The 17,801-nt window shown below is 45.0% G+C and overlaps 2 protein-coding genes across 2 annotated transcripts; one reads left to right on the top strand and one right to left on the bottom strand.

Moving 5' to 3' along the window:
- Positions 1-480: 480 nt before the first annotated feature.
- On the bottom strand, positions 481-8,769 carry LOC130107382 (charged multivesicular body protein 1b-like). The gene is made up of 8 exons (XM_056273968.1): positions 8,616-8,769; positions 8,166-8,263; positions 7,890-8,036; positions 5,528-5,596; positions 5,323-5,430; positions 5,131-5,174; positions 4,351-4,423; positions 481-3,390 (listed from the first exon to the last, which is right to left on the bottom strand). The coding sequence occupies exons 1-8, from the start codon at positions 8,629-8,631 to the stop codon at positions 3,346-3,348; spliced, it is 600 nt and encodes a 199-aa protein (XP_056129943.1). The 5' UTR covers positions 8,632-8,769; the 3' UTR covers positions 481-3,345.
- Positions 8,770-9,145: 376 nt separating this feature from the next.
- LOC130109418 (terminal nucleotidyltransferase 5C) lies at positions 9,146-16,655 on the top strand. The gene is made up of 4 exons (XM_056276320.1): positions 9,146-9,241; positions 12,526-12,840; positions 13,323-13,610; positions 16,026-16,655. The coding sequence occupies exons 1-4, from the start codon at positions 9,146-9,148 to the stop codon at positions 16,653-16,655; spliced, it is 1,329 nt and encodes a 442-aa protein (XP_056132295.1).
- The last annotated feature ends 1,146 nt before the right edge of the window (positions 16,656-17,801 follow it).

The raw sequence follows: 17,801 nt of genomic DNA, 5'->3' as shown, positions 1-17,801 counted from the left end.
TGAACGTAGCTCGGTGCATAAGTGTGTGTCTGATGATGATTAGGAAGGACATGGTTTTGGTGGGTCAGGGGTGGCTGCGTATCGCTGAGAGCTCCATCAGCTTCGGGACTGTGTGTTTGCGTGCGCACGGACCTTTGAACATGCATGGGTGTTTGTGTGTTCTTGGGCAGCACCTGTAATGGCTCCCAGCTGAGACCCGCCTCCCCCCCGAGGAACCGGGGAGGACTGGGCGTGTGTCTGTGCGTGTGTGTAATTGAGGCGCTGGCATGCGAACGGCAGAGGGCCGTTTCCTCTGCGGGTGACACCTTTGACCTCTCATCTGTTCCCTGTTGGAGAGGAGTAAGAGGAGGGGCGAGATGGAAAAAGGAGGGTCAGGGAGAGGATGGCATTTGGAGAGGTGCACCCCCCCATCCCACCACCCACCTTCCCATAACACAAACACAAATTAAAAAGGACATGACTAAGAGGCTGATAGGCAAAACATGTTAAGACCTCTTTTAATGACTTACAGTCTTCACATGTAAGCAAACAGTCTTCCTCCTGAGTGTAGCCTAAATAGAAGTTAGTTTCTTGATGATAGTGTTTGGGATAAATAAATATAATAGTGTTTAGTAGAAATTCCTTCAGCAGCAAAGGACCACTACAGCAACAAAATCCCATCCACTTAGAAAAAAAAATGATAAAGAAGAGAAGCGAACTCCTCTTTTATCCCTGTTCTTTCCAAAAAATATACAAAAGGGCGAACATTTATAATGAGCCCTTTATCTGTAATAAATAAGCTAACATGATAAGTTTCAGTGCAGTAGCATGCTCAAGAACCAAAACAGGGACAGACATGGCGACAACACCAAAATCATCCCGAGCCAACAATGGTACTACAAATGACCCACACGGTCAGGCATGCAGGTGAGACACATCAGAAACGTTGGTTCTCAGCAACAGAACATGAGAATGCTTATCTAAATAACTTATACAGTTGTTCATAGTGTATTGATCACAATATTCGTTTCCCCATCATTGTTGTTAATAAGAAAATGCACAATTATTAATATATGTTGAAATATGTTTGCCATATTTCACATTTTACAATGATTTTTTTTCCACATATTTTTACCAGATGCCATACAGATTTCAGATACGCTGTGATTCCATTATATTCTGTGACCGTCTGTGGGATAACTCCGGTCATGATGAGAAGAAAGTGACCAGTTTGGTTTCGTCCTTTTGCTGGCTTGGCCTCTGAATTTCAAATACAATGCTAGTAATGAAAGTTACAAGGGAACTTTCACCGATTTTCAACCTCATTTCCATGTTATTTGTAGGGGTGGAATCTCCATTACTTACATAATAGTTGTCAATGTTGTCTGCATCGCTGTACCGAACCGGCTCATTCCCACCATCCACTGACATCAGTGGATGACATCAATGTAGAGCAGAAGAACTACAAGGCAGTTTGGCTGAGATGTTCGTTTTCTAATCTCCATTCCCAGGGAGTGCAGGGGGCAACTTCCCTGTCTTCCATTTTAATATATATATATATATATATATATAGTGACTTCTAAACACAAGAGTAACATCAGTAACAGAGATCATAGCATCCCATAGCCAGCTTCTCCAAACAGAAGTTTATTGGATATTCATTCATTATCCAAATCGTTTATCCTTACTCAGGGTCACAGGGATGCTGGAGCCTAGCCCAGCAGTCACTGGGCGGCTAGCGGGGAGACACCCTGGACAGGCCGCCAGGCCATCACAGGGCCGGCACATATTCACACCTAGGGACAATTTAGTACGGCCAATTCACCTGACCTACATGTCTTTGGACTGTGGGAGGAAACCCACGCAGACATGGGGAGAACATGCAAACTTCACGCACAGGACGACCCCCAGCGTGAGACTACCCCAGGGCTCGAACCCAGGACCTTCTTGCTGTGAGGTGACCGCACTAACCACTGTACCACTGTGCCGCCTGTTTATTGGATATACTATCTATAAACCGAGTATCCAAAAAGTTTGAATGAAGAGCCAATATCATCTTGGTTCTTTTAAAATATTTTCATATATAAATTTCTATAAATAATTTTGTACTTTATATCTGTAAACATAACTGGTATGTGTTTATCCAATCTGGTTGTAAACATTTTAAATGAGAAGCCTTTTCAGACATGATAAATTTAGTATTTCGAGGGTTGATTAACCAGTCAGTCCTGTTCTGGTTTTTCTTTATTTCCAATGGTCTGATGATAATGGCTATATGTGCAATTGATTTTAATCATTTTGTATTTGGGGGACTTTGTACATGTGTAACTTGACTGTATCATCAGTTGTGAGATAATCGGGGAACCTGGTTGTCTATTGCTATGGGTCACGCCCATTATGATGTGGAAATGCTGTGGATGCTGACACGTATGCCTTGTGGCTGTTGCTATGCAAATTAAAGACTGTTTAAGGTAGAATTAATGAGTGCAGACTGTTTTCATATATACCATATCAATGTTACACAGCTATCATACCTGAAGCATATCAGAACGCAAGAATTACCTCTCAATCTGTCAACACGGAGGGAGGAAATAATGGACGATTTAGTGTTTTATAATGTTTTGGCTGAGTCCAACATTCAACCTTACTTGTATTCAGCCAGGATACAGCACACAAGAAATCTGACAGAGGCAGAGGTTACCCACAGCTAGCCTGGACAACAAAGACCCAGAACTGACTGGTGTTTTGTGTTCAAACTGTCCAGCACTGCCAACAGAATTAGAGTCACTGTGCTGCAATGAGTTTCACTGTAGACAGTTTTTGTTGGATTCTGTTGCAGACGCCAGTGCAGAAAGAAGGGCAGTGAAAAACTCTTGCGCAATGCATACTGGTATATATATAGGCAATGCAGAATAATAGCTCACTAGGCAGAGCTATTCTCTGGGCAATTTCTTTGTCAAATTTAACTGTACCGAAGTAGTAATATTCTCAAAAGACTAGATAGACCGCCAGCACTTGCTGGAGGTGCATATTATAAGCAGCGAAATTGCCTTTAAGAATGCAAACCAACACGACAATAAGGGGACTGAGGACTGTAAACTTGGGTGAGGTTATCCCTAGCTTTGGGATGCGGTGACATTATTCGTAGTTTCTGTCCATGAAACAGTCATAACCTGTAGTTCAAGAGAGCACCTCTTCTCATAAGTGCCAAGCCAAAACATGGGGAGGTGGATACCGAGTTTTACCTTGCATGCACATGGCACCTGTATTGTTAATTCTCCTCTTTTTCGTTAACTCTCTTAACTCTCCGCGTCTTCCTCGAACTCTTCCTCCCCCTCCTCTTCCTTCTCTACATCATTTCCACCTCTACACTTGGTCCCGCAGTCTAGCCAGTCTCTGAGAAAGTTCATCCTTAAAGACACACGAAACACAACAGAGGGGATTTGTTAAAGCGGAAAAAATTAATCCATTTTGTTATTTGTATGACAGTTAAATATTTGACAGTCATAAATGTGTTAGAAAGTTAAGTCTATGTGTAAACATGAATAGCTCTGTCCCAAGGTTGGCTCCAGAGAAACAAGACTAATAATGATGATCTTTGAAAGGCACAATCTGGAGTTCCTCTGTCGACAACAGTGTTTGCCTTATGTTGTAGATTCCTAGAATGACTGAGCTTTTAAACTCAACTGGGTAGTTATTCATAGTAAAAATCCGCAGTTTTGAACCAACGAACAACCAGAAAATACTCAGCGAGGCCATTCCACAAATTGTCATCAGGATCCACTTTCAAGGTAGCTTTGTTCATGTATACAAGCATATACTATATCAAAAATATAAAAGTAGCAAACATTTTGTTCGAACAAATATTTGCAAAACAGAAAAAAGTTGAAATGTAAAAACATCAAAGCTGCTATGACGAGTTTTTGACTGATTATTTATAAGTCCCAATTTAACTTTGATGTCTCTATAAGACCAACATAGGCAAATGAGACCATCAGTGGTATGATTAGATATTGCCATATGGGTCAGCTATATGATTCCAGATGCCTGCCACCAGGCTGGATCGCTCATGAAATATGACAAAGCAATTTATGGCACACAAATGGGATATAGGGCCGCAATTATACACATTAGCTCATCACTGTGTATCTTGCAAACAGCTGTATTTCTAAAACAGCTAAGTGACATCTGTCACACTTCCCTTCAGAACAAATGCACACGCTACCAGAGGTTAATGTAGATCTTTGCAACAAGGACGGTGTTTTGCTACAGCTTTCATTCACAGGTAGGCCACCAATGTACAAAAATCCAAAACTCCTCGTAGCAGGTTTAAGTACATATGTACTAATGCATTTTGTGTTTGTATGTTACCTGCTCTGATGATGCCACAGTGGTAGCCAGTGAGCCAGTCTGGCTTTGAGGTAGCTCCATGTTAAGATCCAACCTGAGAACGATTCAGCCAGAGTGACCATTTTGCAATAGTATGTGCTAGATTGCTGGGCTTTTTATCAAAACCAACTGAAGAAAGTATACGTATGTTACATCTAACATGGCAACACTGCACTAACTTCCTGAAACACACACTATAAATCATACAACAGGTGAGATAGGACTTTGTCTTTGCCCCTAATTCAACTTTTCATGCACATGCATACTTTCCCTAGCTCAGGTCTGCTAACTAACCCCAGCTTCGGGGTAAGGTCCAACGGTGGCTTTTTGCATTAGAGGCTCCACTGTATTAACAACAACCTTACAGAGACAATACTGTTTTTGACTTCAGAAAACTATTTCTTTTCTAATGAAATTGCTTTTAATTCATGTGCTTTATTTCTATCATATTATTTTCTATCCATCCATCACTTATCTATACTCGCTTAATCTAATACGGGGGCTGGAGCCTATTCTGTTTATCAAAATTTGAAAAAAAAAAAAAAAAAAACGTGCTGAATGAAAAAAAGAATTGAAATTCATCAATTCTTTTTTTCATTCAGCACGTTTTTTTTAGCAATATTGTCTGAATAATTCCAAAGTGCACCACAACTTGTTTTAAAATATACAGCAATAATGAAATTAGTATTTACACTATTTTAGTAATTGTGTACAACAATGTCTCATATAGGTTGGTTGTGTGTCTGTTGCAAAAGCACTCACCCAGCCTCATCTGCCATCTCGTGCATCAGCGTGTCCACCTCATTCTGTGGAACGCACAAGCAGATAGGTGTTTCAAAAACCACTGCTTGGCTAACCACCACTTGGCATAAGTGTCATCAACAACAGCGTGAGCATGAAAAAAAAATCCTCTAAAGCTCATAGGAGCCTGAGATTATCCTTGATGACTGTTACCTGTGGTGTGGTCAGAGTGGTGGTGTTTCCCATAGTGTCCTCCATCTGCGCTGTCTGCACATCCAGTGTTTCAAATTGGTGCTCAAACTTGTCCATTAATGCAGAAATCTAAAGGGGGAGACAAACAGTAGAAAACAAGTGACTGAGGGCTCTTCAAACGATCCCAACTCTGTGTTTGTGTGTGTGTATAATATAGATATTTTACCTTCTCCAAGTTCATATTTTTCAGCGTAGCATCCATAGACTTGACCACTCCAGCCATGGATTTGGTGACCTGAACAAACCCGCATAAACTCACAGTTAAAACCATTTGAAGTCCCCTCACTTTCTGCTGGTCTAGAGCTTTGTAATTTAATATGTAATCATGACATTATCAAGGAGAGAATAAATTTTTCTAGAAAAATAGAAAAGTAGAAGAAAAAAAAAACAAGTCTTAACATGCTGTGGCTTCTCATCTCCACTAGATGTCACATTTCTCTTTGTGACCAGGCAAAGCTTCTTTACTGCTTCTAATCTAATCGTTTTGTGAAATGAACCCTGTCAATGGTCTAGGTCTGTCCCTGACTGAGGATTTGCTTAGTCAAATCCCATATTTGTGTGGATGATACGAAATGACACTGCAGAATTAAACCAAAATAAGGCATGAGTTTTGATCCACCAGCCCACATATTTTTCTGCCATATAATCATTTTTGCGGTCTCCTAACACAATGTCTGTTATCATATTGTATTTCGCAAACTACAGACTTGCTTATCAAGAGTATACAGTAGAACAATTTCAATGTGGCTGCCATTGAAACTGCTGCGTGAAGTGTAATGGCAAGTTAAGACAGTGATCTTATAAATGTTTAACATGAAAACATGAATACGGTCAAACATGAGTGCAATAATATGATTTGAAAACTGAAAAGAACATACGACTTTTCATTGTCTTTTGGGCCTCAAGATGGTTATTCAGAGCAAAAGTCTCATTAACATTTGGAATGGCACATTTAGTTTTAACTCTTCAATGGCCACTACCTTCATATGCGCTAAAGGTTTTGCTTCTTGGCATTTTTTGCAGAAAAATAAAATAAAATATACTTTGTTGGAATAATGAATATGTTTTGGAGTCTGTTCAAGATCATTTGTGATTGAAAAGTCTGTAAGTCTGTATCATTTCAAGAACAATATGCACATTACACCATGAGCTTTATGTTCATAATCATATTTGATGTCTACTGAGTTAAAGGCCAATTGATTTTCAACCTTCCTTCTGTGAATAGACAAGTCCATCTTTCAGACAGTAAACTTGGTGAAAGACCGATTCATGTAAATACTTGGGGGAACTAACTCACAGAGCTAATAACCACAGATAAAAGATAAAGGCGCTATTCACAAGGCCACTGATACGACTGTCCAATACCGTGATCTATTCCAATATAATTTGGAATAGATCATGATATAAACTAAAGATTCATGCAAATGGTTGAAAATAAAGAGCTCATACAACTGAGATATCCCTCTCCAAAAGTCAGTTATTTCCCTCATTACCAACGTTTTCATATATGGCGCCCACCACTTAAACTATTTCAACCACTCATAGAAATCCCCCAAATTGCTGGCTGAAATGCTGTGACGTCACATGTGCTCAAAACATGCCAAGTGTGACTTGAAGCTTTGGGATCGGAGTCCATAATGTCAATCTTTTTTTTTTTACACTATTTTGTTATGCTAAATGACACTAGTTATTAGTCTAATTCGCACTCTATCTTCTGAGGTACTTTCCACCATTTTGTCTGTGGAAGTCAATTTCAGCTTAAATGCTTTGCCACTTCTGTATTGAAGAGGGACATCAGTACAGTCTCTCAGCATTGAGCCTATGTGATGGCATGTATTGCTCTTATGGTAGACTGCATGACAACCTCCCAGTGGCATTAGAACAGTTATATAAAAACACTCACACATTCTCATAAACGGTCAAACATACCTGAAACTTTTCTTAAGGGCACTCATTATTACAAGCTACCAACTATATTTTCTATTCCTTTTATGAGCTTAAAAAACGTTACCTCTGCACATTACTACTGCAAATGGATTATTAATTCCAATCACATATACATATGTCTGTGAATGTTCTCATTCATCCAGATCATGGTTATCCAAAGGAGTTGAATCAAGTGCAACTGGACTTGGTATATATCCATGAAGACGTTTCGCCCTCATCCAAGAGGCTTCCTCAGTTCGTGCCTTTCTGACTAGACGAAGCTAGTCTGACTGGCTGGTGATGAGACTCAGAAGTTATCCTCTTGGAGTCGTTGTCAGAGCTATAGATGTCCATGGCTCTTTGTGTCCCAATGAAGCCTCTTGGATGAGAGGCGAAACGTCTTCACGGATATATACCAAGTCCAGTTGCACTTGATTCAACTCCTTTGGACAATCACATATAGGGCACCATTTGAAAGGGATACACAGTTAAGAGTTGAGAGGGTCTTTACTGGTTGCAATTCAATTAAGCAGCTCTCTATTGAGCTACGTAACAAAGGGGCCGCTGTGGGTATCTTTTAAGTATTGGCTTGAAGTCCTGACCTGGTTCATAGTGACAGCAGTCTGGACCCTGGCAGCCACAGCATCCACACGGGCACTCATCCTCAAGAAGTTAATGGATTGATTCTTTTGACGGATGGCATTCTCTGCGTGAATCCTCGCTACCTCCGCGTTACCCTTCTGAATAGCCTGAGAAGAAAAGGGAGCGCACACAAACACACAATTAGCAGGTTTTGTGTCATGTAACTAAGCTTCAAACCACGATCTAGCTAGTTGGCGGGGAGGATCCGTGATGGACCAAACCAGATTTTAACATACCTTTTTCACTTTGGCTTTCTCTGCCTTTTCCTCTTTGTCACATCTCTTGGAGTTGCGCTGCAGCTCCTTGGCAGCGAACTTGAGATTGAACAAGTGTTCTGACGGGGTACGTTAAGGCTTTTCACGGGGATCCGTAATGTGAGCGCCTCCATCGTGTCAACCTGGGTCACTGGACGTGAACTAGCTTTGCCAGAAACAAATTCTGATTTTTTTCTCCCCCTGTAGGTCAGTGTTTAATCATTAAAAAAAAGCTTAGTGTTGAGTTCAACCAGATTAATTGACTAAATCGGCAGCGTTAGCCAAACCGCTTTCAGTGACTGAGCAAAAGCGGCTGCGCTTCATTACACGGCATTTGAAAGCTCAAGCTAGCCGGCTAGCTAAAGTTTGGCTAGCCGACTATTGCTAACGACGCTAACTGCCTGTTTGTTAAGACATTCGAGGAAAGGATACTGTCCATATTCGACATGGCGAGCGTCTGCCTCTGACACGATAACGGCGTACGAGGTGGACGTGCTACTGTCACCCAGGAAGGAAGGATCCTTAAGCCACCCACTCGCGCCCCACAGATCTGTTTTGGTTGTTTTGTTTATTTTCCTGCTCCCGGCCTTCCTCCACACGCTGAGAGCTACTTCCGGCTACATATCGTTGACGTTACATCACTGTCACGGTGTGGGGGGCGTGCTCCACGCCGCTCGTACGTCACTACCGTTCGAGAGCTCGACGGGACGCGCGTTCAAGGCAGACGAGTTCTGCTCTAAAAATAGTCTGTTCTCGGTCTAATGACGTCGTGTGTGTTTTTGTGGAGGGATAAAGTGACCTTTCAAATCGCACACACCCGGCTTTCAGTGCTAAATTTGCGCGTGTGTGTGTTTATGCATGGATAGGGACAGTTGGCAGACTATTGGTCATATTTTCCGCAGTTATTTTGTCACCCCCCACCACCACCACCACCCATTTTGGATGCCAACCTTTGCCTGTAAATGACGGACAATACGCTCTCCGATTCTGAGCTCTGTGGGGAACCAGAACCGGAAGAGACCACTGTTGAGAAAGAGCACGAGGAGAGAAGGAATAGGGTAAATGAGAGAAGGGGCCTAATGACTTCGTGCTCCGGCCGGGGGGGGGGGGGTAGTTGTGAAGGTGTGTGTGTCGGGGGGGGGATTAATGGCTAGGTCTGCCTTTGGTCACGGGAGCAGCATGGATGACTCATAGCTGCTGATTTTCTGCTTGGACACAGCACTGGATAGTGCGTGTGTGTGTGTGTGTGTGTGTGTGTAGGGCGAGGGGGGATGATTTGGAACAACATGGTGATTTCAAAGTTTTTTTTCCAAAAATAGGCCTACTAGCCAAACCACATGGTCGGCGGGTTATTTGAGACTGATTCATTTCGAGGTTGTCTCTAAGCTGCTGGCTCCTTACATCTCTCATTAACCAAGTCGTGACCCTAGGCTATCCCGCTCGTGGAGCAATCCGTGGGAAGTGCACCGATACCATATTTCAACGGGGACTCTGGTTCATAACACACACACACACACACACACACACACACACACACACACACACACACACACACACACACACACACACACACACACACACACACACACTCGCCGACCCCGACACCTGTAAACGCGCTGGCCCCCGCATAGTTGTTGTGACTGAAGAGGCGCGCCGCTGGACCACCCCTTAATGGGATGACGGCAGGTCGCCATGGAAACTGCATTACGCTCCTGGGCGGCCGGGGGAGAAAACAAGAGCAAGACTCATTTCAGCACCACTCGCCTCACGGACAGCGCTGGAGCGCTCTCGGCCGACCACGCCGAATGACCCCGCCTGATACGCACGCCATCTTCCGGGACGGACCCGCATCACTCCCGAGACACCGCCTCCCGGCCACGGACTCCCCGAGACCTCGAAGCTTACCGGATACCGTAGAATTAATAGCGCTGTGAATTGCAGAAACCACTTGCTCGCTTCACTGCAAAGCAACAGGTAAGGAGATCCACTTAATAAAGCTGCGCACCAAGTTGATGGGAAATTGCAGTGTCGTGGCTGCCAACTTCATAAGGTTGTTATGGGGCTGTGGTTCAAATTGTTTCCTGTAAATTTACAGACATCGGGTTTTTTTTATCGACTTCTCATCATAAATCGCAAAACTCTGAGTCATTTTAATCAACGTGCTTTATCGCAGCCAAGTTTTTTTGTCGACTGTCAAACTATGCTGGCAATCTTCGCTCTAGTTTATGAGTCACTGATCCCTGTTTGCGGGTGGGCAAATAAAAGCAAAGTTCATGTTTGCGCTAGTAAAACGGCAGCATGTCTGCCATTATAAACTGCACGGCGTGCAGGAAACCCCTATCGATCCGATTTCTTCACAGGGCATGCAAATCCGAGCTCTTGCATGCTTATTTTGCAGATCTTAGTACTCATAACGCCTGGGACTCTCTTGAGCAACTTGGGATGAGACAACACTGGGGTGTTTCTCTCATCGGGTCCGGATGAATGAGACGGTTGACTGCTGTGAGTTTCTGATGACGAGATTTTTTGCTGGAGCTGAGACGAGCCGCGCGGATGAGTCACTCGGGCTAAGTTTGCAGAAGAGTGCGCAGGGGGGGAGGGGGAGGAGGGGGGGGTATGAATGGATATGGAAAACATAGCCCTGCAGGGCTGCCGCTGTTTCCACACACGGTTTCATTTCTTGTTTGGCCCTCGCCAGCACCTTGTACAATAATCTACCGCCTCTGGTTCCTATCGGGCACAACTCCAAGCCTGCACCCTGTCAATGTGGATGTCAGACCCGGAGAGCTCATATCACAGCAGGTTTTTAAGGGACTTTGTGCTTTCACCCCCCCCCTCCCAAGTTCCCGTGTCTTTGGTTCAAACATGCCCAGTTGTCCTTTCTGAGAAGCTTATCTCTTTTTTTTATATCTCCTTTGAGTTTAGAGAGCATACTTTGTTTCCCCCCCTCAGCGTTGGTTGAGATGCCAAGAACACGAGCTTTAAAGCGCATCTGGCCTCACACATTAAATCTGCAGGGTTAGTAACAACGGTGCCCAGCAGGGCTGTTGCAGACTTCCTCCCTGACATCTGATTTTTTTGGAACTGCGACCAGAAAGCACTCTATCACCGCTCATTAGTACCCTGATGTTTACTGTCCTCGTCTCCACACATCACGGCAATCAGCAGCATTCAGCTGAGGCACTAAGTGATAATCATTGATTAAAGTCAACAATAGATCATAATGGGTACATGGAGCCACAGCTGCACACTCAAATACAGGCATTCACCGCAACGCTTTCCCCATGCACCCACAGTTGCACACACCACAGGGGCTCTACGGACTTGGCTTGGGGAGGCACTTGCTATCTGGCATAGGCCAAAATACATAAATAAATAAATAAATCTTAGTTTTTAGAGATGTGTTGATGGAATCTGGATGCAGAGGATTTGTGCTCAACCGGCCGGGGAACGACACAGGGGAGAGCAACTAGACAGAATAATTGGCTGGTATCAAATCCCACTTTGTTTCGATACGTACTCCTGCAGTCTGCTTAATGTCAATTAATTCAGTCAAAGTCCAGTGCGTACGCTTGACAGGCTCAGTGATTCTGACAACATAAACAGGCTCTCTTTGAGTTGTCCGCTGATGCATGTTTTTTTGCTCCATTTAGGAAGTTGTTATGTAAATGCTTGTGTGCACGGCACACGAGTGTGTGTGGGAGTTACTGTTTGTGATGTATACACATGTTCCCCATATAACTTAGCACCAAAAAAAAACATGTGTGTCTTTAATTAGTGACGTTTTTTGTGTGATTAATGCAGTCTGCTGGCGATGACTCATTCAACTTAACCCTTGCTCCCCCGGAGGAAAGAATCAATAAACACAGACACAGTCTGCCAGCACATTTGGCTTATTATTATAGTTTGCAGGCCTGTCTACTTTTAAAACATAGGCTCAGACAGACCTAGACTCTGCACCAGATCAGACTTGAATATATTTCATCTGAATAAAACACATTGTAATAAAGGAGCTAAGTGATATGTTGGGTTTTTTTAATGATAAAACCCTCTGTGATTGTTTATATTCTGTGATTCTCGTTCATCTGCTCTCTTCATGTTGACAGGAACCGGCTGAACAGATTGGGTAAGAATATTCATGTAAAGCTCATCTTCATGGAGCGCCCCCCCCCTTTCAGTGTGTTAACACAGCAGTTTCATTAGCATTGTGGAAAAGCTGTCAGCCAAGCTGTGATTCTCAGACAGCCCACTGGCAGGGAGCATGTGTGTGAGATACTCTCGTATGGGCGTGTGTGTGTGTGTTAATAAGCCCATGTGTTACCCCCTTCTTCCCTCTCTGCAGGGCAGCAGCATGTCTGAAAGGAGATCCAGTCAGCGTTTCCACTGCCTGAACGCTGAGCAAGTGGCGGTTCTGGATCAGGTCCTGTCTGAGGTGGTCCCGATCCACGGCCGTGGGAACTTCCCCACGCTGGAGCTGCGTCCTTGCGACATCATCACGGCGGTGAGAGCCAGACTAGAGAAGCAGGGCATCCTGGTGAGGGACGTGCGTCTGAACGGTTCCACGGCCAGCCATGTCCTGGTCCGGGACAATGGAACCAGCTACAAAGACCTCGATATCATCTTTGGAGTCGAGCTTCCCAGACAGGAGGACTTCCAGGTAAGAACGAACTGATGTACCACTTGTATTGAAGAACAACAAGGCGGCTTGGTGCCTCTCAACTAGAAGGCCTTTATTCAAGTCCTCATGTCAACAAGCATCCATTCTCCTGAAGTGCCCTTTAATGAGACCTACCTGCGCCATGGATGCTGTTACATGGTTAAATATTTGTTCTGACCATCCTGTGGGAGGGGCATGGGGAAAAGTTAATTTCCCATTGGGGATCAATAAAGTATTACAATATTTTTGCTCAAATATTGGTTATATTAATATTTATAAACATTGTGATCAAACTCACAATTTTTTCATAGATCATAAGATTAAATCAATACTTCTGGGATTAACATTGGTTGATTACATTTTGCTGGAAGTTTAACTGATCACTTTAATAAGTTTAATCTCCATGCCAACAATACAAGTGATAATATAGTGGGACTGCTATTGTTAGTTTCAGTCATACCGTTGACCTTTGCTCCTCCCAGGTGATCAAGGAGTCAGTGCTGGGCTGCCTGCTAGACTGCCTGCCTGCTGGCGTCAACAGGGAAAGGATCAGCAGTGCCACCATGAAGGAAGCCTATGTCCAGAAGATGGTCAAGGTCTTCAATGAACACGACCGCTGGAGCCTCATCTCACTGTCCAACAACAGCGGGAAAAACCTGGAGCTCAAGTTTGTAAGCGTACTGAGACGGCAGTTCGAGTTTAGCGTCGACTCCTTCCAGATCATTCTGGACCGTCTCCTGGAGTCTTACTTGGAGCAGGAGTCACGGGAGGTAGGGAGTGAGAAAAACCACTCTGTTTCTCCGGCGGAACATGCTGCCGCTCAAAAAACAGAGAGGTTGAATTGCAATGGTACAGACTTGAGGAGCAACGAGAGTGCTCCTATCAAAAACCCAGAACACCACGATGACACAGAAGACACACATAAACAAGAACCTCAGGCTGAACACTCACAACAGACCGGAAACTTAGACCAGACCAACCACTCAAAGCAGGAGGAGGATGAAAGCCAGGGGGAACTCTCCAAACAGAAGAAATCAAGGAAGCGCTCAGAAGGTGTAGTACATTCCAAGGAGATGGACCAGACATCTCATAGCATTTGCTCAGAAACAGAAATCCACTCTAACGAAACAGAGATGGCAAACAAGGCAGATCTCTTTCAACAGACAGCACTTCAAGAGCCGTCCGGATCTTCAGCGGAGAATGAACATCCAGAACAGTCTGATCAAGAACAGCTGCAGCCTCCAGAAGTTTCAGATGACAGTGAAAAAACAGACCAGATTGATTTCTCCATCCAGATGCAATCCTCTGACCAGGCCAGACCTCTTGTCAAACAAGAAGAATTTGTAACACAAACAGAAAAAATGAACCCACTGGAACATAAAACCCAGGCAGAACCCACTAACCTGGCAGAACAGTCCTGCAAAAAAGAAGAGTTGAATGAAGGCAGTTCCTCCGAATGTTCCAGTGAGGGTCAGGGAAAAAATGAGGAAGAGCCAGCACATAGCCCATGTACTTTAGACGCCACCACTTCTACAGAGACGGAGGTAGCAACACATTCTCAATTAATGGATGCGGCAAAAACAGATACACATGATTGCTCGCATGCAGAGAGGAAAAAGGACATAGAAAATGTTAGTGAAGTGACCTCGGAAGTAGAATCAGCAGATATAGACCAAACATCAGGTATAGGTTATTCCTTTCTGTCGTGTTCGTCCCTCGCATTAACAACAGACAACGCAGATATTGTTACACAACATGCACTGGAGTCAAACATGGAACAGGCAGACAAATCAGAAAACATCTCTGACACAGTGGATGCGGCAAATCCACCAGACACTCAGGATACATCACTATCACGCCCCCGTCTGGTTTCAGACAAACAGACCCCATGTCTTCCCTCAAGCAAAGCCTCGAACAGGCTATCTCAGATGGTGGTCCTCAAGCATTCCTCTCCTAAACCACCTCGGAGAATGTGCAGGAAGGTGACCTCAAACCCTAACCCCAGCCTGGCCTCTGCAACTGAACCTGCAAGAGCTTCCAATGCCGATCCAAACTCAAATCCTAACCCTAATCCTGAGATTACCTCTAACCCAGACCTAGGTGTTGTCTCCACCTCCATTTCACCTCTCAGTTCAGAAATCCCCCCTTCCAGTACAATCATTCTCCCCGCGGAGATTAGTTTCGAGACTGGCTCAGATACCATAGCTGCTTTACATCAAGAGCCATCAGCAGTTTCACAGCCAGCCAAAGAGGTCTTCGCTGAGATAACTACAGTGGACCTTAAAGAGAGTCCACCTACACAAGTGGCTTGTGATGAACAAAGTCAAATAGGGTCCGTTGCCCACATTAAAAAAGAAACCTCTTCTCTGTTCAAAGAATCAGAGCCTCCTGACTCACTGGCACCACACTCCAGTATATGCTGCACACATACGCAGGAGTCCACGCATACCTCGGAGGTGGAGTTCAGCGATGAAGATGAGAGCAGAGAACTACAGTTCAAAATGATGGACTTGGATCAACCGCCCAGCGTCCAGACAGGGTTCAGCTCGCCTCCCCCTATGCACTGTGTCACAACTCCCATCCCCAGCGTCACCCCTCCCGTACTCAGTCTCTCACCTCCCAGCTTCTCGCTCCCCTCCCCTAGCCTCAGCCCTCCCCCGTGTCTGACCCCTCCCTCTCACTGTCCCACTTCACCCATGCTGAGTGTTAGCCCTCCGCCCAGTTTCAGCTCTCCTCCTCTGAGTTTTAGCCCTACATCTTCCTGTCTCAGCTCACCTCCCTACCTCACTCCTCCTTTGCTCAGCCTTAGCCCTCCTCCCCCCTGCCTCAGCCCGCCCCTACTATGCCTTACTCAGTCAGTGTCACCCGAGAGACTCGCGCCTCAGGTGTCCACAGAGCTGAAGCCTTCGGTGCCCAACACAGAGCGTGAGGGACAGATAACGCAGTCTTCCCCTCAGCCATCAACTCCTCTCCAACAGTCGCAGGATGAAAAGGAACAAGACAGCCTCTCATCATTGCGTCAGGTCCCAGAGCCCGTCTCCTATCTGCTCACAGATTGGCCATCTCTCTCTAAGCCTAAAGCGCTTCCTGACTCCACCCCTCCAGTCGCCAGTGAGGCTTCCAGTTCTGTGCCTGAGAAAAAAGAGGCCCCCGCTCCCGTGGTACCTACAGACATGCCTGCACAGAGCAAACCTCCTCAAGCATCGAGGTCGGTCCCCACTGTCGAGGTCCTGGCAGAGAGCATGTATGGTGACTTTGAGGCAGCTATGGACCATCTGCGCTACCGTCTGATCGCCACCAGGAACCCCGAGGAGATCCGAGGAGGCGGGCTGCTGAAATACAGCAACCTGCTGGTCAGGGATTACCGGCCGGCCAGTGAGACTCAGATAAAGACGCTGGAGCGCTACATGTGCTCACGCTTCTTCATAGACTTCCCTGACGTGCAGGAGCAGCAAAGGAAAATCCTGTCCTACTTGAAGAACCACTTCCTCGGAGAGGAGAGGAGTAAGTACCAGTACCTGATGACCCTGCGGCGCGTGGTGGACGACAGCACCGTGTGTCTGATGGGACATGAGAGACGCCAGACGCTGAACATGATCACAGTGCTGGCTCTGAAGGTTCTAGGAGAGCAAAATATTATCCCCAATACGGACCATGTCACGTGTTTCTACCAGCCCGCCCCTTACCTGGCTGAGCACAGCGCCCCCTACCTCGCCGAACCGAGCTACTGTAGCTACTACATTCCCCAAGGGGGATCAACTCTACTTTACCAACCTTATCCCCTACACCTACACTCGCAGACTGGACTGGTCTAAAAACGCAACCAGGCAAAGAGTGCATACATACACATGCATGCACACAAACACGTGCAAACATACACACACACACACACACACACACACACACACACACACACACACACACACACACACACACACACACACACACACACACACACACACACACACACACACACACACACAAAATGCACACAAACGAAAAAGTTTCTCGCTCATCGAGAAAGAACTGGAGGTATTTGAATATATTCCATGGCCAAAACTTTGTCTCAGTTCACAATAGACCAGTGGGGGGGTGGGGTGAGGGGGTTGTTATTGTTATTGACTCTTGAACTACTCCATGAGGTTCTAATGTGGTCGTGTGTAATCATCCCGGCCTTGTGGGAAAAGAATAATTCTCCCGATATCGTGCAAATTCCAGGAAATGCTATATGCACTGTATGAGTCACAGCCCCCTGGTCTCCCTTGGAAACCAGTCGTGCGGTTGTCACTTGTGTGCGCACGCACGCACGCACGCACAGACACACACACACACACACACACACACACACACACACACGTAGAGACACACACCCTTTCAGGTTGTTGAGTCCCTTTTCACCCTTTTCATGTTCTTACTGTGTTGTTCTTAATGGGTTTGTTCGGAGTGTGGACCTTGCCTGTGGTTGATATTGTGCATGGATAAATTAGGACCGTTCTCTCACTGCCAAATGATGTGTGAGTTCTGTGCTTCTAAAAACCATTTAATGTAACTTTATTACTCCTTTAACCGAAAGGATGTGCTCTGACAAAAAATTGTTATCGAGGGACGGGACTACCCCTGTGTTTGTTACTTACACTAAATTACACCAAAATTGCATTTGCACAAGCCTGAACTAAGATATGCATACACACACACACACACACACACACACACACACACACACACACACACACACACACACACACACACACACACAGATATAAACCAACCCAGTCGCACGGACTTTCGTGATGGCATCACGTTAATTAATCTATCGTGATACCATCACGATTATGACCTGATTTACGTGATGTGGTCACGATCTGATAGAACCCTAACCCTAACTTTCGTGACCGCATCACGTAAATCAGGTCATAATCGTGATGGTATCACGATCGAAAGTCCGTGCGACTGGGTAGACA

Source organism: Lampris incognitus, chromosome 1, assembly GCF_029633865.1.
Source record: "Lampris incognitus isolate fLamInc1 chromosome 1, fLamInc1.hap2, whole genome shotgun sequence".
Classification (NCBI taxonomy): Eukaryota; Metazoa; Chordata; class Actinopteri; order Lampriformes; family Lampridae; genus Lampris; species Lampris incognitus.
The sequence above is the reverse complement of the archived record's forward strand: the minus strand, read 5'-3'. Positions and strand labels throughout refer to the sequence as shown.

What these genes read in the sequence shown, in the direction of transcription:
- LOC130109418 (XM_056276320.1), top strand. Translation starts at nt 9,146, where the DNA reads ATGACGGACAATACGCTCTCCGATTCTGAGCTCTGTGGGGAACCAGAA. An exon ending in CCAGACAGGAGGACTTCCAG is followed by an intron (nt 12,841 to 13,322) that starts GTAAGAACGAAC and finishes TGCTCCTCCCAG; the next exon opens with GTGATCAAGGAGTCAGTGCT. An exon ending in TGGAGCAGGAGTCACGGGAG is followed by an intron (nt 13,611 to 16,025) that starts GTAGGGAGTGAG and finishes ATGCCTGCACAG; the next exon opens with AGCAAACCTCCTCAAGCATC.
- LOC130107382 (XM_056273968.1), bottom strand. An exon ending in AAAATATGAACTTGGAGAAG is followed by an intron (nt 5,431 to 5,527) that starts GTAAAATATCTA and finishes CTCCCCCTTTAG; the next exon opens with ATTTCTGCATTAATGGACAA. An exon ending in GAGATGGCAGATGAGGCTGG is followed by an intron (nt 4,424 to 5,130) that starts GTGAGTGCTTTT and finishes AATCGTTCTCAG; the next exon opens with GTTGGATCTTAACATGGAGC.